General features: G+C 40.4%; 1 protein-coding gene and 1 pseudogene across 5 annotated transcripts in view; both read right to left on the bottom strand.

Moving 5' to 3' along the window:
* CCDC112 (coiled-coil domain containing 112) overlaps window positions 1-21,645 on the bottom strand; it is a 63,759-nt gene extending 42,114 nt beyond the window's left edge. For all 5 annotated transcript variants that reach the window (XM_025296427.3, XR_003112484.3, XR_006543096.2 and 2 more), the window contains exons 1-4: window positions 21,326-21,645; window positions 11,568-11,689; window positions 7,931-8,052; window positions 1,979-2,068 (exon numbers count right to left, since the gene is read on the bottom strand). In XM_025296427.3, coding sequence (XP_025152212.1) covers window positions 1,979-2,068; window positions 7,931-8,052; window positions 11,568-11,689; window positions 21,326-21,439 — 448 coding nt within the window. In that variant the 5' untranslated portion in view covers window positions 21,440-21,645. The remainder of the gene's footprint in view (window positions 1-1,978; window positions 2,069-7,930; window positions 8,053-11,567; window positions 11,690-21,325) is intronic.
* LOC112587939 lies at window positions 6,560-7,924 on the bottom strand (annotated as a pseudogene).
* Window positions 21,646-22,911: the final 1,266 nt, after the last annotated feature.

Here is a 22,911-nt window from a genome sequence, read left to right as displayed (position 1 = left end):
TTCCAAAAAAACTTCTATATCACATATGTTTTCTGTGACTTGCACTTTTTCTTTAACAATATGTTGTAATTAACTTTCCATATCAACATACATATGGTACTTCATTCTTTGTATGGCTACATGGCATTTTGTTGTCTAATGCTACCCTAAATCATTAATTCTCCAACTGATGAATCTTTAAATAGATGCAATGCTGAAGTAACTATCTTTGCATACTTCTGCATGCTCAAATAAGTATTTTTATTTTTTAATTTTCATTTTATATTAGACTGTCATCGATTAACACTGTTGTGCTAGTTTCAGGTGTACAACAAAGTGATTCAGTTACAAATATACATGTATCTATTCTTTTTCAAATTCTCTTCATATTCAGGTTATTATATAATATCAAGCAGAGTTCCCTGTGCTGTACAGTAGGTCCCTGTTGCCTATTTATTTTGCAGTACGTACATGTCAATGCCCAACTCCCAATCTATCCCTCCCCCCTCAAATAAGTATTTTTAGAGGATAACTGATCGCTATAAAAAGTATGCCCACTTTAGAGTATGTAAAATACTGTCACATTGTCCTTCAAAGAGGCTCGAGCTATTTACAGCTCCTGGGAGTGCTCCTGCTCATGTAATTCCAGCCATTTCCAAAATAATCAAAAATTTATTATCATTGATTTAACTGACATTTTTATAATAATTAATAAGCCTGAGCACTTTCCCATATGTGTTTTGTGTTTCTTTGGCTATAATATGCAACTTATAATCTTTGCCTATTCTCTTGATCCTTTGTTGCTCGAATTTGTAGACACTCTTTACACATTATGGATATTAGCTTTTTAAGTTACATATATATTGCTAATATTACCCTAATTTGTATTTCAACTTTTCTGATAGGTTTGTGGTATTTTTGAATGGTCAATTATGTCCACTTTTTTCTTTATGATTTCTGACTTTTGTCATAAATTATAATATAATCATAAAAATAGTAATCCATGTTCTTTTCTCATATTTTTAATGGTTTTGGATATTTACTATTTTAGTGATTATGCCATAAGCAGTGCATCAGTGCTCTACGTGCCGTCTCACTTCATTCCCACAACTCTGAGTTAGGCTGTATGATTATCTCCATTTCAGAGCTCAGTAAGTGAAAGTTCAAACAGACTGAGTAACTTGCCTAAAACCACGTACCTGACAATTCAAGGATTTGACCCAGCCTGTGTCTGATTCTTAAGTCCATGCATCTTGAGCACTTTACTGTACTGCTTTGATCTCTCAGGAATGAACGTTGGTATAAGGAAAGAGGTAAGGACACTATTTCGTCTTTCACAAATGACTGAAATTTGCCCTAATACTACTTAGCCATTTCCTCAGGTATTTGAAATGCCTCTGAAAGGCAATAATTTCAATTAGCAAATGATGGGAACAGTAGGCAAAGAATCAAGAATCGTTTCCTCTTTATCAGCTGAACCTGAATCTTTGCACACCAGATTCTTCATCTGAAGCTGCTGCTGCTGCTAAGTCCCTCAGTCGTGTCTGACTCTGTGCAACCCCAGGAACTCTAGTCCACCAGGCTCCTCTGTCCATGGGATACTTCAGGCAAGAAAACTGGAGTGGGTTGCCATGCCCGCCCCCAAGGGATCTTCTCGATTCAGGGATCAAACCTGTATCTCTAAGTCTCCTGCATTGGCAGGCGGCTTCTTTACCACTAGTGCCACCTGGGAAGCTCTCTTCATCCTATATATGACATTAATATCTGTTCTACTTCATAATTTATAAGCATTTGATAGCATTTTAAAGACTAAAAAAAATACATAAACAGCAGATATTACAGTTTTCCAGTTTCCTTATTAATCTCTAACAAAAAGTAAGGTTTAGCTCCTCCATTAATGCCAAACAGAAAAATTTATTTTAAAAGTATATATTTTTCTAATGAACAATAGGAAAAACTAATACATAAAAAAAAAAATAGAAAATGTAAATTTACTTACAATCAGGTGTAGGCTTCGCATCTTTTAACTGATGCTGAAGTTTCTTTACATTGTTGTATATTTTGGCCAACTGTTGCTGGATTTTTGCTCCTGTAAGGAAGAAGGACATCACCAGATGGTCAACACAGAAATCAGATTGATTATATCCTTTGAAGCCAAAGATGGAAAAGCTTTATACAGTCAGCAAAAACAAGACCAGGAGCTGACTGTGACTCAGATCATGAACTCCTTATTGCCAAATTCAGACTTAAATTGAAGAAAGTAGGGAAAACCACTAGACCATTCAGGTATGACCTAAATCAAATCCCTTATGATTATACAGTGGAAGTGAGAAATAGATTTAAGGGACTAGATCTGATAGACAGAGTGCCTGAAGAACTATGGATGGAGGTTCATGACAATATACAGGAGACAGGGATCAAGGCCATCCCCATGGAAAAGAAATGCAAAAAAGCAAAATGGCTGTCAGAGGAGGCCTTACAAATAGCTGTGAAAAGAAGAGAAGTAAAAAGCAAAGGAGAAAAGGAAAGATATAAGCATCTGAATTCAGAGTTCTAAAGAATAGCAAGGAGAGATAAGAAAGCCTTCCTCAGCGATCAATGCAAAGAAATAGAGGAAAAGAACAGGATGGGAAAGACTAGAGATTTCTTCAAGAAAATTAGAGATACCAAGGGAATATTTCATGCAAAGATGGGTTCGCTAAAGGATAGAAATGGTATGGACCTAACAGAAGCAGAAGATATTAAGAAGAGGTGGCAAGAATACACAGAAGAACTGTACAAAAAAGATCTTCATGACCAAGATAATCACGATGGTGTGATCACTGACCTAGAGCCAGACATCCTGGAATGTGAAGTCAAGTGGGCCTTAGGAAGCATCACTATGAACAAAGCTAGTGGAGGTGATGGAATTCCAGTTGAGCTATTTCAAATCCAAGATGATGCTGTGAAAGTGCTGCACTCAATATGCCAGCAAATGTGGAAAACTCAGCAGTGGCCACAGGACTGGAAAAGGTCAGTTTTCACTTCAATCCCAAAGAAAGGAAATGCCAAAGAATGCTCAAACTACCGCACAATTGCACTCATCTCACTCGCTAGTAAAGTAATGCTCAAAATTCTCCAAGCCAGGCTTCAGCAATACGTGAACTGTGAACTTCCAGATGTTCAAGCTGGGTTTAGAAAAGGCAGAGGAACCAGAGATCAAATTGCCAACATCTGCTGGATTATCGAAAAAGCAAGAGAGTTCCAGAAAAACATCTATTTCTGCTTTATTGACTATGCCAAAGCCTGTGACTGGGTGGATCACAATAAACTGTGGAAAATTCTGAAAGAGATGGGAATACCAGACCACCTGACCTGCCTCTTGAGAAACCTGTATGCAGGTCAGGAAGCAACAGTTAGAACTGGACATGGAACAACAGACTGGTTCCGAATAGGAAAAGGAGTACATCAAGGCTGTATATTGTCACCCTGCTTATTTAACTTCTACGCAGAGTACATCATGAGAAACGCTGGGCTGGAAGAAGCACAAGCTGAAATCAAGATTGCCGGGAAAAATATCAATAACCTCAGATATGCAGATGACACCACCCTTATGGCAGAAAGTGAAGAGGAACTAAAAAGCCTCTTGAGGAAAGTGAAAGAGGAGAGTGAAAAAGTCGGCTTAAAGCTCAACATTCAGAAAACTATGATCATGGCATCTGGTCCCATCACTTCATGGCAAATAGATGGCAAAACAGTGGAAACAGTGTCAGACTTTATTTTTTGGGGCTCCAAAATCACTGCAGATGATGACTGCAGCCATGTAATTAAAAGACGCTTACTCCTTGGAAGAAAAGTTATGACCAACCTAGATAGCATATTCAAAAGCAGAGACATTACTTTGCCAACAAAGGTCTGTCTAGTCAAGGCTATGGTTTTTCCAGTGGTCATGTATGGATGTGAGAGTTGGACTGTGAAGAAAGCTGAGCACTGAAGAATTGATGCTTTTGAACGGTGGTGTTGGAGAAGACTCTTGAGAGTTCCTTGGACTGCAAGGAGATCCAACCAGTCCATCCTAAAGGAGATCAGTCCTGGGTGTTCATTGGAAGGACTGATGCTGAAGCTGAAACTCCAATACTTTGGCCACCTCATGTGAAGAGTTGACTCATTGGAAAAGACTCTGATGCTGGGAGGGATTGGGGGCAGGAGGAGAAGGGGACGACAGAGGATGAGATGGCTGGATGGCATCACCGATTCGATGGACGTGAGTTTGGTAGACTCCAGGAGTTGGTGATGGACAAGGGAGGCCTGGCGTGCTGCGATTCATGGGTCACAAAGAGTCGGACATGACTGAGCGACTAAACTGAACTGAACTACTGAAGGAAGAAGGATGTACTTTAAAGTAAGTCTATGACAATTGTGGTTACCAATTCAGGATTCTTCACACAAGACTGATCACCCTCACCTAGTAAATTATTGAAGAACAATTAAAGAACAAAAGATGGTTTATGAGTGTTAAAATAGCCCGAACCAACTCTTGCTGTAAACAAAGCATCTAATTTTGTCTAATCTTTTAAGGCACAACAGGTTAAGTCTTATTATAACCTGTGCCAGGGAAATGTCCTTAGAAATATTTTTTTAACTCTGGAGACTGAGTTATTGGACACTCCAATACATGGATCAGTAGCATAATTTTAGTCATGTTTTATTTTTTAACAGTTTTTTCCTTTTTGCTATACTTTGCAGACATAGAGTTGATCTCAATTATTGTTAGAATATTAAAACTGTATTGCCAACATTAACACCCAGTGAGAATTAACTTTATCTAACCACACCATCTAAGGCGGGCTGGTGACACCCACTGGTGTCATAGTCATGGTCTTGAGGAGATGTCTCAGGTGCCATTTACTGGTGTCTATGCTATAGGTTTCGCTGTAGCTCAGATGGTTACGAGTCTGCCTGCAATGCAGGAGACCTGGGTTCAATCCCTGGGTCAGGAAGATCCTCTGGAGAAGGGAATGGCAACCCACTCTAGTATTCTTGCCTGGAAAATCCCATAGACAGAGGATCCTCGTGGGCTACAGTTTGTGGGGTCACAAAGAGATGGACACGTCTGAGAGACTAACGCTGCTATTGCTATACTACAGGCTGCCAAGCGCAGCCAAAGGACCAGTCTCAAGTAAGGTGCTAGGCCCACAATAGAAGCCTGAAGAACAAAGGGTCTCAAAGCCATTTTCAGATGCTCTGTATCATTAGCAGGAAGACTGGATTCTTCTTTAATATTTCCCTTCTGAAGTAGTAACCTTACTGTAATTACTTAAATTATTAGCATAAAGTCAAATACTCATATTTATATACATATTCATATAATAATATTTGATCATCCTCTTTGGGTAGTTTACTTATCCACCTCCCCCTTATTTTTTTTTGCAACTCTTCCACAAATGAACATGAAACACCAAACGGCTCTGTTCAAAAGTCCTTAAAAACAATCATTTTTTTAAAAAGTTTATCTTTAGGCTGGAAGCCAGTGCTAATATTCAAAACAAACCCAAATATGCATATATGACTTTGGCTTTTTCCATTTTTTATTAAAATTCCAGAGTTCTATAAAAGTAGAAACTTTACCCAATGTATTTTATAGGGTCTTACTCATTTTTAGGAATTTTAAGTCAAGAAACTTCCCTAGTAATCAGGAAAGTGTTTTCTGTTGTTTTACATTTGCCATAGTTTGAACAGCTACAATGATACCACTATAGAGAAAATGATCTTTTATTAATTCATTTGGAACTGACATTCTGCACTATAGGCAAAGCATTCAAGTACAACATTACATAAATGCATGCTAAAATGTGACATAATATTTGAGGTAAAGCATAGCTATTTAATGCTTTGGAGCTGAAACATGTGAAAGGGAAATTTCTATATCCTTATATTAATGCAGTGCATTCCTTCTTCTCCAAGATAAGATAAACACAAAGTATAAATAAAGAGAAGCAAAACTGTAGACAAAGGGAAATTAGAAAATAAAAAGAAGTGCCTTAAAAGGGAGAAAATCAAGTGACTTAAAATGCACAGAATGGAGATACTCTACTTAATGACATGATGGAGAGACAGCAAGATCAGCCTTTTTTGTCTGTAAAAGAACTGAGGGATATTAAGAAACATTAATATTAAACAAGGGATGCTCAGATTCTTCTATGAATCAAAGAGGAGAACTAGAAATCTGGCATTTATGTTAGGTCTCATCATTCCAACAGATGAAAGAGAATGATTCTTGCCACCGTCTGACAAAAGATGACTTTTTAAAATAGTGCAATCTTATATTCTGAAAGGAAAAACTTACTAAAAATTTCTTTTAATTAACTATAAAGGTGTCACATGAGCAGTATAATCTCTATGTAATAAGTCTTAATATTTTATAAAGCTCAGTTGGTTGATAACCATTGCTGTGCTGTGCTGTGCTAAGTCAATTCAGTTGTATCTGACTCTTTGCGACCCTATGGACCGTAACCTGCCAGGCTCCTCTGTCCACGGGATTCTCCAGGCAAGAATATGGAGTGGGTTATCATACCCTCCTCCAGCGACATCTTTCTGACCCAGGGATCAAACCCACATCTCTTATGTCTCCTGTATTGGCAGGTAGGTTCTTTACCACTAGCACCACCTGGGAAGTCCCTGAAAACCATTACTTTTCCTTTAATCAAAGTTAAGAAGTGTTTTTACTGTAAAATAAGGACTTTACAGTTTAAAAAATCTACTCTACAAGGAAACAAGGTATTCTTGTAAAATTCTTTTTAAAGGCCAACATTTAGTACAGTTAGTAATTATTAATATTCATAACAAGCAGTAGAACATATTCACCGTACAATCTCTAACACTTTCTTATATATTAGGTTGGCCAAAAGGTTCATTTGGGTTTTTCCATAACATCTTACAGAAAAACCTGAACGAAGCTTTGAGCCTACCCAATACTATTTCATCAGATGCACAGACAGCTCGCCTATGGTAGAAATGGCAGGTTTTATTAATATACCACAGACAAGTAAACTCAGGTTTAAGCAACTATGTGACTTGAGCACTTTAACGGTCATACAGGTTCTGAATCTGTTGATGCTTACTGAGTCTGGGATTCAGTCAATAGGATCCTGGTGATGAGCTAAGACCAGACACCCAGTAATCAGTTTTCCTTTATTTTTCAAATTTGTTGCCCATAATCAAAGCTTTATTTAAAAACTGACACCAAAATACGAGAGTGTTGTTCCAAACCTTGCAAAAAATTAAATATAATTACATTATCTTGGTAGATTAACTGGAATCACTGAACTGAAAAGGCTTTCTGCGACAGGACACAGATTCAGGAAACTGTGTGGATCATTAGTATTGCTTTCTTCTAAATGAACATCCTTCTGAGTCTGGCCTTTCCTCCTATTGGCTGGCACAACAGTTGAACAACCTACACCAAATACCACTGTGTAAGCCTGGCTGTAAGTTATCTTGTAGCTACCTGGACATTTTACATACATAAAGTAAGAATTTGGACTTTGAACCAGCTGTGTCTTTTTATGTTTTTTCTGTTCCTCTTCCAAGGAAGGCTACAGTGCACCTCCAGCTAAAGGCATGCTGATCCTTTTGCAAGCCCAGCCTGTGCAGATCTTTAAGGCACCTTCCTTTACTTTAAAATAATGTAGTATCATTAACTGATTTGACAACCAGAAAACAAAACCCTCTTTTTCCTATTAAGACGAAATATACACAGCAAACAATCCAGTTATAACAATCCAGTTATAAATATCCAGACTCAATAGTGACCCCCCCAAAATAAATATATATCCTTAAAAGATAAACTCATTACACCAACTAGAATGTATCTTGATAGAGACTGTAACAGTCACACACAAGGACAACGCACAGGGCAAAACTATGACTTTATATCTCTCAATGAGTTTTGTTCATCATGAGCTCAACTTACTTTCTGTTTTCCTGCTGTTAATCAGTTTATTTTCCAATTCTTCCAGCATACTATGTTCAATTCTGAAGTCACTTTTTTGGTTGTAGAAATGACTGTGTTTGTCTTTTTCTAGATTAATAACCCTTTAGGGAAAAAAACAAATAGTATAAATATGATTTAAGTACATTTTTAATTGTTTAAAATATGGATATACTTACAATCCATACTTTGTATTAATTCATCAAAGGATTCAAAATGAAATTACTTGGATCAATAAGGCTATGGAATGAAAACAGTAGTTAGGAAAGTGTTGTGTGTGTGTATACTAGTCGTTCAGTGGTGTCCGACTCTGTGACCCCACAGACTGTAGCCTGCCAGGCTCCCCTCTGCTCATTGAATTCTCCAGGCAAGAATACTGGAGTGGGTTGCCATTCCCTTCTCCAGGGAATCTTCCCAAACCAGGGATCAAACCTGGGTCTCTGGCATTGCAGGCAGATTCTTTACCATCTGAGCCACAAGGGAAGCAAAATGCACTACAGAAATGCAAGTTATTAATGCTAGTAAAACTAAAACTTCAAAAGGCAAACAATCTATGAAGGCAGGGATTTTAGTGTTTTTATGGGATATTTACATTTATGGGATATCTACATTTACTTCAAAGCTTCTTCATCTCATCCTTGCTCCTTGGCTTTAATCCATCTACCAGTAAGGACTTCTAATGTTAGCTTGAACCCAGGGGTAAAACAAAACAATTTACCATCAAGAAACTTTTCGGTTGGACAAAGAAATTTATTTTCTCAACATCTATTTTCTTTCTCCCACAAGGTGGAAATTAATATAAATACTTCTCCACTAATTCTGAATTTAATGAGTGGTAGAGTATCTCTGGTCACTGATTTCCTTTCCTCTATTCTGAGGGGCAACTGTATAAGGCAGAGTTTCCCAATCTTTTTCACTTGCCAACCAAGAAAAGAATTTAATATAAAAGGCACACTGAGGTAAATAGATGAGAATGCCACAGGCCCTACCTGGCTGCCCCAAGGTTGAGGGAGTCAGAACTTCAATCTATGTTGGGAGGGAGGAAGGGGGAGAACAGAGACATCAAAAAGCTTTTAGTCTGCAGGTCAGTCTAACAGGCTGCGGGCAGCTCCTGGAGCCCTGCACTGAGCGCCAGCCTGTCTCGACTCTGGCTGGGGTGGGGAAAGGCACTGAAATCAAACAGAAATGCCCATCATGGACACAGGCTATGCTACAACAGTAAGTCATGCTTTGTTACTCCTGGATTCGAAATATTGACCCATAAAGATATTCAAAATGTAATAATGGAGACAAATTGCCAAACAAAAAGAGATGCTCAACCTCTCTCGTAACATGAGAAAAGACTGAAACTATACCATGGTAACATGGTGTACCTATCAGACTGGTGGAAAAAAAAAAACACACAAGTTTAATATATTCTGATGATAAAACTGTGGGGAAATGGGTCCTCTCATATATTGTTGGTGAAATCATAAATGGCCTATCAAGGATAATTTAGAAATTATTCATTATTCATCACAATCATGAATAATCAGAAATTATTCATTACAATCGCAAATTCATATACCTTTGATCCAGCACTTCTACTTGTAGGAATTTTTCCTAAAGATACACTCATAGATGTGCAAAATGATATGAACCTCCATGGATGCTCCAATTAATTAAGCGTTTATTTACTATAACTTAACATTTTCTGTAATCTAATGTCTATCACTAAGGGGCAGATTAAATAAGTGATGGTACACGCATACACTGGAAAACAACGCAGTACCATGTTCTACGTACTGATAAGGAAAGATCTCCAAGATACACTCCTTTTTAACAAAAGTTTTACATGAAAATGTTAAGACATACTAGAGAATGGTAAACTGATTCCCCTCATATGGTTCCATATGATATACCTCATATCACTCTAACTCAACAATTTTACCTGTCTTTTCCTCTCTTTCATCTACCTTTTCTTATCTTTCTTCTTCCTTTTTTGCTTAATTACTCTAAAGGAAATCCACTACATTATGTACTTCCACCCCAACATACTTCAGTGTGCATTTCTAGAGATTATGAGTATTTGATTTGTATAATTATAATACCATTATCATGCCTGAACAAAACCAATAACTTCTTGGTATCTAGGATATACTCTTAAGTTAAAAATACAAAACAAGATGCACAAGAATGTATATATAGTATACTACCATTTATAAAAAAAAAAAAAGGAACCATTTGCATATGTATTTTTATGTCCTTAAAAAAGCATATAAAATACCTGTGAAGGATATACAAGAAACTAAAAATGGTTGTTTGGGGAGAAGGGAAATGGGTGATATGGGTCACAGGTGAAACAAAGACCTTCCACTATGGATCCTTTGATATGAATTAATTTTTGAATTATGTGAATATATAACCTATTCTGAAAATAAAAATATTACAAATGGTGTTCTTCCCTTTATATTCAATGAGAATTGTTTGATTCAATTTCAATGGATTTTTCTAATACTCTTTCAATGAGTTTTTCCAAAACGTTATAACAGATGAAGAAAGCCTAATCAGAGTTATAAAACCTATACACAGATAAGGTACCTATCTATACTGGCATAATCTAACTGGCTTGCTATATTTATGTACATTAATCATCTGGCAGATTATCTTATCTAGAAAGAAACATAAACCAGAAATCTTAACCTAGAGTCCAATTCTATCTAAGATAATGCATTTTATAAATTAAAAAAAAACTGTAGTTTATCAAATTCTGAGTATTAAAAATGAAAGAATTAAACCGATACAGTCAGAATTCAGTCTCACAAGGCTGCGCTATGGTATAACTTGTTAAAATTCAAACAGTATACTATTTATTGGTAGAATTTCTAAACAGACAACTGCCAATAATTCTGGTCCAGAGATCATTTCGTACAAAAGCCTCCTTTTCTCTTGGTTCTTCAGCAAATTGATACTGCATAAATCCAGAGCAGTGTATTATAAAGCCTCCAACTATAGGAGAGGGCTAGCTGCTCTGAGCTCCAGTTCTTTTACCTTTACTCATTATATTTATTAAATCATATGGTGCTACTAACAATGGTGAACATTCAGTAAACATCACTGGTTATTTAAAAATACATAAACACTAAAACTTAAATGCCACCTTCTCAATTTTTCTAGTCATAATGTACAGGGTAGATCTGAAAGAGACAGAGACCAAGGAAGGGAGACCAATTAAAAGGCCAATAAAAAAAAGAAACAAAAACCTCAAGAGTACAGTAGGACTCTTCATTAAAATTATTCACTCAAAAATATTTACCAAGTGCTTACTTTGCTAAGTCAAAATGTATCCAATCTGTTACTTGATATATGTGATCTAAAGAAATCCTTTATTCTCCTTGATATACACTGATGCAAAATAGTGAAATTAAGATTTAAAGAACTCTACTTAAAATTAACTTTATATTAAATAGTTTACTATCATTTGTATATTTCACACTTCTCACGGGCCCCTTGTTTTACATTTGAAAGACTAGTGACTAGTCTTTGGTATGGGATTAGATAGAGTGGAGGAGAATTAACTTTATTTGTTCGTAATAAAATGATGAGTAATGTTCCTTGAAGATAATGTTCTTATACTTACTGATTTTTATATTTTTCAGCTGTACGTATGAATTCTGCTTTCTTAGTTCGACTAACTTTCTGCTTCCAGTTTTGAAGCTGAAAAGGACGAATTCCACCTGAAGTACCGAGACAGCCATCATTCTGAAGAGAAAACAAAGATAAATTTATCCTCAAAAATAAAAATGGTGGGAGATGAACATGGAATTTTTTTCAGAGCGTCTGCTGTCCTTAGTTGCTCAGTGGTGTCCGACTCTCTGCGACCCCATGGACTGTAGCCCACCAGGCTCCTCTGTTCATGAGGATTCTCCAGGCAAGAACACTGCAGTGGGCTGCCATGCCTCCTCCAGGGCATCTTCCCAACCGAGGGATCGAACCCAGGGCTCTGGTATTGCAGGTGGATTCTTTACTGTCTGAGCCACCAGGGAAGCCCTTTTTTCAGAGATAAAACATCAATAATGGAGTTTCTCAAGGGATAATTTTGGGGCCAATCTTATTTAATTTTCAAAAATACAGCTCGTGGAAGAAGGAATATGTGTTTTAAAATGCTAAATTAGTGAGAAATGTAAAGTCTTCAGGGAGTTTTATAAAAATCTCTAATTCTTTCATTCATTCATTCATTCACCAATATGCATTAAACACTTACGATGTGACAGGTGCTGGCCTAGACACTAGGGAAACAAAGATGGGCCATGATAACATGTGTGCGCTGCGTGCTAAATTGCTTCAGTAGTATCCAACTCTTTGTGACCCTAGGGACCACAGCCTGCCAGGCTCCTCTGTGCATGGGATTCTCCAGGTAAGAATACTGGAGTGGGTTGCCATGCCCTCCTCCAGGGGATCTTCTGAACCCGAAGACTGAGGAATCGAGCCCACATTTCTTATGTCTCCTGCACTGGTAGGCGAATTCTTTACCATTAGTGCCACTGGAGGCCCATGATAATAGGGCCTCTGCCTTAAAATCTAGAGAGGGAAACAGACTTAAGAAAAGAGTAAATAAGCGATACATTTAAAAAAAAAAAAAAAAGCCAACATTGTAAGGCCTATTAAGGAAATAAACAGTGCTGAGATGAAGATAATGGGGCCAAGGGATTGTTTTGTTTTGTTTTTTTTTCTTTTCAGTTAGAATGGCCACAGAGGTCTATTTGAGGGGATGATGTTTAAGGAAGAAAGGAGCCAGCCAGGCCAAAAGCTGCAGGGAAAGGTGTGCCAGGCAGAGGGACCAGCATGTTCAAATGCCCTCCAGCAGAAAAAAGCTTAGCTGGTTCAAGCAGAGCAAAGGCAATTGTGACATAAGATGAGTGAAACGCAGAGCTTTGTAGGAGTTGAGGGTATAGAACCAGGCAAGTGGCATATCACACCAGCATTTTAAGGCACTACAGGAGTCTGAATTTTACTGAAGGGTTTAGAGTAGGAGAATGCCATAATACATTAATTTTTAAAGAAAATCTTTCTATTTTTTAAAGAAAAAATTCAGGGAAGTGGAGGAAGAGGGGAGGCAAGGCTGGAAGCAGGAGAATCAATAGACAGGTGATGCAGCAACAAAGAAAAGGAACGATGGTATTCAGGTCTACCAGGGTGATGGTGGAGACTAAAAGTAAGAAGCCTAAACGTATCTTGGAGGTATAACCAAGAGGAACTGCTGACAGCCTGAGAGATTAAAAAGAAAATAAAGGAACCAAGACTTCAAATTTCAAGGAATGAGCAAACAAGAATAAAGTAATGATTTTAGGTTAATACTTCTAAAATTGAGATTTACTTCACATACCATAGAATGTGCACATAAAGTTTACAATTTAGTGTTTTTTACTATATTCACAAAGTCGTGCAATCATCAACACTATTTGTTGCTGCTGCTGCTGCTAAGTCACATCAGTCGTGTCTGACTCTGTGTGACCCCATAGACAGCAGCCCACCAGGCTCCCCCGTCCCTGAGATTCTCCAGGCAAGAACACTAGAGTGGGTTGCCATTTCCTTCTCCAATGCATGAAAGTGAAAAGGGAAAGTGAAGTCGCTCAGTCGTGTCCGACTCTTAGTGACCCCATGGACTGCAGCTCACCAGGCTCCTCCGTCCATGGGATTTTCCAGGCAAGAGTACTGGAGTGGGGTGCCATTGCCTTCTCCGCAACACTATCTAGTGCCCGAATATTTCCATTATACCCAAAAGAAAGCTCGCACTCATTAAGCAGCCAGTTCCCATACCCTTTTCCCCACCCAATTCCTGGTAATCATTAATCTCCGTTCTGATTCTATGGATTTGCCTATTCTGGACAATTAGCATAAACAGGATCATACAATGTACAACCTTCTGTGTCTGGCTTCTTTCACTGAGTATAATATTTTAAAGAATCATTCATGTTGTACTGTGAATCTGTACTTCATTCCTTTTCATGGTTAAGTAATATTCCACACGACTCTAACATATTTTGTTTACTCATTACCTGACAGACAATTGGGTTACTTTCACTATTTGGTCACCATGAATAATGTTACTAAGAACATTTATGTACAAGTTTTAGTATGAATTCAATTTTCTTGGGTATTTCTAGCAGTGGAATTTCTGAATCACAGTTAATTCTTTACTTTTCCATTTGTGTTATTTTTTATTGTTACAGTGGAAGCATTCCTGTAAGTCCTTTATCAGATAAATGACCTGAAAATATTTTCCCCAATTCTGAGTTCTTTTCACTTTCCTGATAATATCCTTTGAAGCACAGAAGTTTTGAACTTTTGAAGAACTATCCAACTGTTTTCCACAGTGGCTGCATCATTATATAATTTTTACATTGCCATTAGCAATGTAAAGGAGTAATGTAAAAATGTAAAAAATGTAAGGGAGTTCCAGTTTCTTCACATCCTCACCAACATTTGTTAGTGTCTGTCTCTTTTACTATAATCATCCTACTGGATGTGAAGTAGTATCTCACAGTGGTTTTGATTAGCCCATAATGACTAATGATGCCGAGCACCCTTTCATGTACTTATTGGCTATTTCTTTGAAGGAATACCTACTTATATCTTTTACAATTTTAAAAACTGGGGTGTCTTTTTGAGTTTTAAGAGTTTTATATTTTTAGATATGTCCTTATCAAAATATGATTTGCAAATGTTTCTCTCCCATTCAGTAGGTCATCTTTTCATTTTGCTGATATTCCCTTTATTGTGCAGAATCGTTTCAGTTTGATGTAGCCTCCTTCATTTTTAGATAATTATTTTGCTGAACACAGAATTCTTGGTCAACAGTCCTTTTCTTTCAGCATTTCTAACAGCATAACTACGTCTGTTATCCCATGGGGCTTCCCAGGAGGGGCTAGTGGTAAAGAATCCACCTGCCAATGCAGGAGACATAGACATGCATTCGCTTCCTGGGTCCGGAAGATCCCCTGGAAGAGGGCACAGCAACCCACTCCAGTATTCCTGCCTGGAGAATCCCATGGACAAAGGAGCCTGGTAGGCTACAGTCCACAGCACTGCAAAAAGTTGGGCACAACTGAAGCAATTTAGCATGCACACATACTATCCCATACTTTTGAAGTCCAAGGTTTCTGTTGAGAAATCAGTTGTTAATCTTATTGAGAATGCCTAATATGTGTTGAATTGATTTCTCTGTTGGTGCTTTCAGAATTTTCTTTTTGTCTCTTTTTACAGTTTGATTATGACATGTCTAGGTATGGATCTTGAAGTTTACCAAATTCCAATAATGTGTAGATCAATACTACAGCCATCATTTCTTCAAAAATTCTTTCCCACTTTTCCCTCTCTCCTTCTGGGACTCTCATTAGCTGTGACATCTGATGGTGTCTCACAGGTCTTTAACACTCTGTTCACTTTTCTTCATTCTTTTCTTCTTTAGATTCCTCATTCTGGATAATCTAAATTGACCTACCTTCTTCTGCCAGCCCAAACGCAGTGCTGAGTCTTTCTAGTGAATTTTTCATTTGCATTTTTGTACTTTTTAACTCCAAAATTTCTATTCCATTCTTTTGCTATAACTTCTCTCTTTATCAGTTTGGTTCAGTTCAGTCGCTCAGTCGTGTATGGCTCTTTGCCATCCCATGGACTGCAGCACGCCAGGCTTCCCTGTCCATCACCAACTCCCAGAGTTTACTCAAACTCATGTCCATTGAGTTGGTGATGTCATCTAACCATCTCATCCTCTGTTGTCCCCTTTTCCTCCCACCTTCAATCTTTCCCAGCATCAGAGTCTTTTCAAATGAGTCAGTTCTTTGCATCAGGTAGCCAAAGTATTGGAGTTTCTGCTTCAGCATCAGTCCTTCTAATGAATATTCAGGACTGATTTCCTTTGGGATGGGCTGGTTGGATCCTTGCTGTCCAAGGGACTCTCAACACAGTCTTCTCCAACACCACAGTTCAAAAGCATCAATTCTTCGGCGCTCAGCTTTCTTTAAGTCCAACTTTCACATCCATACATGACTACTAGAAAAACAATAGCTTTGACTAGACGAACCTTTGTTGGCAAAGTAATGCCTCTGCTTTTTAATATGCTGTCTAGGTTGGTCATAGCTTTTCTTCCAAGGAGCAAGCGTCTTTTAATTTCATGGCTGCAGTCACCATCTGCAGTGATTTTGGAGCCCTCCAAAATAAAAGTCTTTCACTCTTTCCCCATCTATTTGCCATGAAGTGATGGGACCAGATGCCATAATCTTTGTTTTCTCAATGCTGAGTTTTAAGTCAACTTTTCACTCTTTCACTTTCTTCAAGAGGCTCTTTAGTTCTTCTTCACTTTCTGCCATAAGGCTGGTGTCATCTGCATATCTGAGGTTATTGATATTTCTCCTGGCAATCTTGATTCCAACTTGTGCTTCATCCAGCCCAGCATTTCTCATGATGTATTTTGCATATAAGTTAAATAAGCAGGTGACAATATACAGCCTTGATGTACTCCTTTCCCGATTTGGAACCAGTCTGTTGTTCCATGTCCAGTTCTAAGTACTGCTTCTTGACCTGCATACAAATTTCTCAGGAGGCAGGAGTCTGGTATCCTCATCTCTTTAAGAATTTTACACAGTGTGTTGTGATTCACATAGTCAAAGGCTTTGGCATAGTCAATAAAGCAGAAGTAGATGTTTTTCTGGAACTCTTGCTTTTTCGATGATCCAGCCGATGCTGGCAATTTGATCTCTGGTTCCTCTGCCTTTTCTAAAACCAGCCTGATGCATCTGGAAGTTCATGGTTCACATACTGTTGAAGCCTGGCTTGGAGAATTTTGAGGATTACTTTGCTAGCATGTGAGATGAGTACAATTGTGCAGTAGTTTGAGCGTTCTTTGGCATTGCCTTTCTTTGGGATTGGATTGAAAACTCACCTTTTCTAGTCTGTTTATAGATATTTTCTATTTGGTGAGACACCATTCTCATACTTTATTTTTTTAGAAATGGTTTTCTTTAGCTTTTTGAACATGTTTAAATCAATAATTTAAAATCTTTATCTGTTATGTCCAACATTTGGTCATCTTAAGGGACAGTTTCTTTTTACTATTCTGTTTTTTTTAATTCTTCTGTGTGTGGACCATATTTTCTTATTTCTTTGCATATCTCATAATTTGTCAGCAACTCAACACTTTAAATAATACACAATGTGGCAACACTAAAAATGAGATTTTTTTCCCCTCTCTCCAAGGTCTGCTGTTGGTGCTGGGTTTTTTTCAGTCATTTCTCTGAACTAATTCGGTAAAGTCTGGATTGTTTGTGTGGCACTGAAATCTCTGCTTTGTTAGCTGTCAGTGAATGATTGGTTGATCAAAGATTTTCTTAGATGTCTTGAACCTGTAAGTCCCCACACTTTGAGGGGGTCTGTGTGCAAGCTGGAACATGGCATCAGTACTGGGGCAAGCAGTTTACAACTCCACTTTAGCCTTCACTTCTTGTTGTACAGTTTCGAGGTCAGCCAAAGATGAGAGCTCAGGCCTTCTTAGGCTTTCTCTGGTTGCATTCATTTCCTATCACTACTGTAACGAACTTGCCAAAAAAACCAGTTTACCACAAATTTAAGAGACTTAAACACCACAAATCTATTCTTTTACTGTTTTGGAGGTCAAGTCTAAAATTAAGGTGTTGAAAAGACTGCATTCTTTCTGGAGATCCAGAGAATTTACTCCCTTACCTTTTTTCAGCTTTTAGTGGCCACCTTCATTCCTTGGCTCATGGCCGCCTCCTCACATCGCACTGCCTCTTGCTTTCACTGTTACATCTCCTCTTGGTTCTAATCCTCCTGCTTCCCTCTTACAAGGACTCTTGTGAATACACTGGCCCACCCAGATAATCCTGCATAAACTCCCCACCTCAAGAGCCTCAACTTAATCACATTTGCACAGTTCCTTTTATCACATGAGGTCACACTTTCACAGGTGCTGGGGGTTAGGATGTGACTATCCTTGAGGGAACCTAATGATACAGTGAGGATGCACACTGACTTACAATCCACTCTGTCTGAGGCAGATGGAAATAAATGGCTGACATGGGGCAGAGAAGGACTGTCCAAGCAGCTGTCTGGGACAGGCTTGCTTGTAAAAGTATATTAATAACAAAGGATTCCCCCTCCCCTATTTGTGCTTATTGTGTATTATTTGTGTTTGTTGTATACAACATTAAAGGAAATGTCAAAAGAGGACCAAAAAAAGGTGTGTGGGGGGGAATTCTTCACTCTGCCACACCTGGACATATACACAGCCCTATTCATTTGTGTGATCTTCTAGAGGAAATCCATTTTGAGTAATTATGTAAAGTCAGAAAAGTAATGTGGTTATTACTCAAGGCCCACCCCAGTCAGCTGAATGCCATTAAATACAGGTCATCACAGAGAGGGCACTAGAGACAAAGAGAGGACACAGCCCTACTCTGGAGCAAAACTGGGACATACACTCGTGTGATACAGCCAGAGATACGTCAAAAAAGTCATAATTCAATGTGCTAAAAAGATCAAGAGGAAGATGGCATCTAAGAGGAGAATCAAGAAATTTGTAGTCTTTGGTCTTGAAAAGCAATGGCTGAGAGGAATTATGAACAAATAATATACGAACATTAAAATACATAGATAGGGTACATTACTACTCTTCCTAATGATGAATCAGAAGATTTCACACTCTATGGAGGCTGTAAAATAAAATAAAATACAATATAGTTCTAAAACTTCAAAGATAATTGTTCCAAAATAATTTAAGGGAACTGGTATAGACTGAATTACCACTCCCCTAATTCACATGTGGAGGCCCTAGATTTGGAGGTGGTGCCTTTAAGGAAGTAATTAAGGTTAAATAAGCTCATAAGGATAGGGTCCTAATCCATCAGGACTGGTGTCCTTATAAGAAGAGGAACACCAGAGAACTCTCTCTCTGCATGTGCACAGACAAAGGGCCACGTGAGGACACAGCAAGAAGGCAACTGTCTACAAGCCAAAAACCAACCCCAACGGCTCCTTCATCTTGGACAAGATCTCGGCTGGATCTTTTCAGCCTCCCAAAGTGTAAAAATATATATATATATATATATATATATATATATATATATATATATATATTTCTGTAATCTAAATCACTCAGTCTGTGGTATTTTATTATGGAAGCCCGGGCAGGCTAATCTAGGAACCTTAGTGTTTTGGCAGATACCTCTAATATCATGAGGCTGTCACGAGGAAAATGATCTCTTCTCAGAAAAATGTTAGCTGTTTCACTGTCAGGGTCATAGATTCATGAAATCCTATGACAAGTATTCAAGTCCAGAGCTGGGCTACAGAATCTGAGTCTATAACGTGCATGTGTTTGTATGTATATATGTGTGTGTGTGTGTGTGTGTGTGTATATGTGGTATGTTGGGGGGTACAAAGAAGGATAACACATAAACTCCTCAAAAGTCACAAGATGCTAGAGATTCTAATTCTTTTTTAAAACCCAAACACCCTTGAGAAATTCTACCTCGTTACTGCCACAATAGCCAACCATGAGGCTCTGCCTTCTCTAAATTGGTGAGAGCGTATAAAATCGGGTGTCTCAACTTCAGCCCTACTGATATTTTGAACCAGGGAACTTTTTGTTGTGGGGGCCGCCCCTCAGCCTGTACCGGCTAGATGCTAGTAACACACACAACCTTCCCCACAGTCCACCTGCAGTTGTGACAACCCAAACTGTCTCCAGACATTGCTAAATGTGAGGGGCTGATGGAACAGTTGAAACAGCTCCATAGGTGATTCTGATCCAACACTGAGGAAGGCAAACCTCTGAGAATCACTCTAGTGGGCAGGAGTGTGCGTCAGTAACAATACTAAGCAACTTGTGAGATATGCAAACCAGGATGAAGTGGAATTTCTGGAAATACATAAAGACACTGTATCTCCTTAGAGGAAGAAAATGATGGAAGCTGTCATCAGCTCATAACAGCCTTCCTTCAGGTTTGGATTAATCCACAAACATTTAGGGAGTGTCTACTACGTTTCTGGAGTAAACAAGCATAGTTTTTGGTGCTGGGGATGTAACAGTGAATAAAATTTCCAAAAGTTTCTTCCCTCATAGAGGGCAGGGTTTACATTCCTAGATGGAGTGGAGAAAGACAACACACAAAAAATGAATATAAAATATGTAGTATATTATAGGATAAGTGCTATAGAAAAAACCTAAAAAGAGAACGGTGTGCTAGGTAAAGGGATTCAGTTTGGGGAGGTCAAAGAAAGGATCACTGAGCTGATTGCATTTGAACAAAGATATCTGAAGGTGGAGATGGTGCTGGCCATGAGACCAGGAAGGAAGAGCATTCCAAGCAGAGGGAACAGCAATTGCAAAGCTCCTGAGGTAGGAGTGTGCTCGCCTGTCTGAAGGACCACAGGAAGCCAGTCTGGCTGCAGCAGACCCAGAGCAGGGGACTGGAGATGAGGTGACAGGGAGATCTTGGGGGCAGCTCAGAGGCCCTGTAGAGTCTAAGGTGTGGAACATGGTGAAAACGTTTGCTTTCACTCTGAGGGATCTGGGCAGACAAGTGTCATTCCTGAATGGTCTGGTTGTTGTGAATATGTCAGGAAGGCAAGAGTGGGTGAATAGAAACCAACTAGGCAAGTGTTTCTGCTAAGGGAGAAATGATGGTGTGGACATGGGTAGTAGTGCTTGAAGTGGGATTCTTGACTTATTCTGAAGATAGGGCAGACAGGAATTGCCTGTGCTTTGGGTGTGGGCTGTGGGAGAATGCGGAGGAGTCGAGATCTTTGACAAGAGCTGCTGGCTCCAACGATTCTCCTCCGGGAATCCCCTAGTCTTTACTGCAGAGAAAGGGGTCCCAAGAAGATCTTTGGAAACACATCTGCCTCAGAGATCATCCCAGTTTGATTCCTCCTTGTGTTCCCAGCGCTGACACAATAATAGAGCAGCCATCAGTCACTGGGCAGATTCTCTCTCTAACCAAGCACTGTACCAGGGGCTTCCCAGACAAGGTGCACGGCTCAGGAAGGTGCGTATGATCAGATCCAACGCTTACAGAAGAAACGGAGTCACGAGAGGTTAAGTGTGTTCCTGTCACAGAGGCAGAGCCAGGGTTTCCACCCAGACTTTCTTGCACTCCCAAACCACCAGGGAGGGGGCTCCGTAACAGCAGTTAAAAATGCACGAGCGAACAAAGCACAAGGCTAGCAAGCGCCAGGCCCCGAGCGAAGGGAGGCTAACGGCCGCGGCTCCCGCCTCCCGGCCGCGCTGCAGAGGACACCTTTCAGCCGGGGACCAGTCCCGCGCCTCCGGCGCCCGCAGCCCCCTCAGACCCACCTCTGCCTCCTCCATTTATTTACCTGTTGCGGCACCGCGGCTCCCACGCCGGTTCCCGGGGCCGCGCCCGCCCCCGCCACAGCCCCGGCTACGGCGGTGGCAGCCGCCGCCACCACGACCGTCGTCAGGGCGGCCATCTTTTCACGCCGCGCCGCGCGCTCCAGCGGCGGCCACCCGGGTCTGGGGTGGAGGGCTTCGGTTGTGCGGAGATCCGGGCTCTGCCGGGGCGGCGGGGCTCCTCCACCGGGATGCCAAGCGCGACGGAGAAACGGGGCGGAGCCGGGCCGCGGGGCGAGGCGAGGCGGGGTCGGAACCAGGGCGGGGCCGGAGCGCGGAACGGAGGCTGGGGCGGGGCGGGGCGAGGCTGGGGTGGGGCGGGGCCGGAGCGCGGGACGGAGGCTGGGGCGGGGCGGGGCGAGGCTGGGGCGGGGCGGGGCAGGGGAGGGCGCCGAGCGGGGCGGGGGCTGGGGCCGGGCGGGGCGGGGCGGGGCGGGGTCGGAACCGGGGCGGGGCGTGGGGGCCGGTGGCCGGGGGCGGGGGGTGGGAACCCGGTCGCGGGGTGGGCTGTGCCGTGCTGTGTGGGGCGGCAGTATTGATATATCACCGTCCATGTATCTACTCTTACTTGGCAAAAATATTTCTCCTGCCCCCGGTTCCTTAACTGCCAGGAAAATTCACTGTCTTTCACTGTCATACTTAAATTTATTCATGTCATATATATATTATATCGGAGAAGGCAATGGCACCCCACTCCAGTACTCTTACCTGGAAAATCCATGGACGGAGGAGCCTGGTAGGCTGCAGTCCATGGGGTCGCTGGGAGTCGGACACGACTGAGCGGCTTCACTTTCACTTTTCACTTTCATGCATTGGAGAAGGACATGACAACCCACTCCAGTACTCTTACCTGGAAAATCCATGGACGGAGGAGCCTGGTAGGCTGCAGTCCATGGGGTCGCTAAGAGTCGGACACGATGGAGAGACTTCACTTTCACTTTTTACTTTCATGCATTGGAGAAGGAAAGGGCAACCCACTTCAGTATTCTTGCCTGGAGAATCCCAGGGACAGAAGAGCCTAATGGGCTGCCGTCTATGGGGTCGCACAGGGTCGGACACGACTGAAGCGACTTAGCAGCAGCAGCAGCATATATATTATATAAATAGGTATCTATATATTCATAGATATAGGTACTTTGGGCTTCCCTGGTGGCTCAGGCGGTAAAGCGTCTGCCTGCAACGTGGGAGGCCTGGGTTCGATCCCTGGGTTAGGAAGATTCCCCTGGAGAAGGAAATGGCAACCCACTCCAGTACTTTTGTCTGGAAAATTCCATGGACAGAGGAGCCTGGTCGGCTACAGTCCACGGGATCGCAGAGTCGGATACGACTTAGCAACTTCACAAAAAAACAAAGATAGATTACTTTACATAATAGAACTATTTTCTAGGTTTCTACTAAGTTCTGGTGAAACTGAGTATAAAATGAAAAAACACGATTGATGAGCCTGAACAATAAACGATATTTCACATTTTCAAACAAACAAAACAGAGCATGCCCCACACCATCAGATATCAGAAGCAGGAATGGCCCACTCCAAGGACTTGGCCAAAGA

The sequence above is a fragment of the Bubalus bubalis genome, chromosome 11 (assembly GCF_019923935.1).
Source record: "Bubalus bubalis isolate 160015118507 breed Murrah chromosome 11, NDDB_SH_1, whole genome shotgun sequence".
Classification (NCBI taxonomy): Eukaryota; Metazoa; Chordata; class Mammalia; order Artiodactyla; family Bovidae; genus Bubalus; species Bubalus bubalis.
Note: the sequence above shows the minus strand (reverse complement) of the source record. Positions and strands in the feature narration are given on the sequence as shown.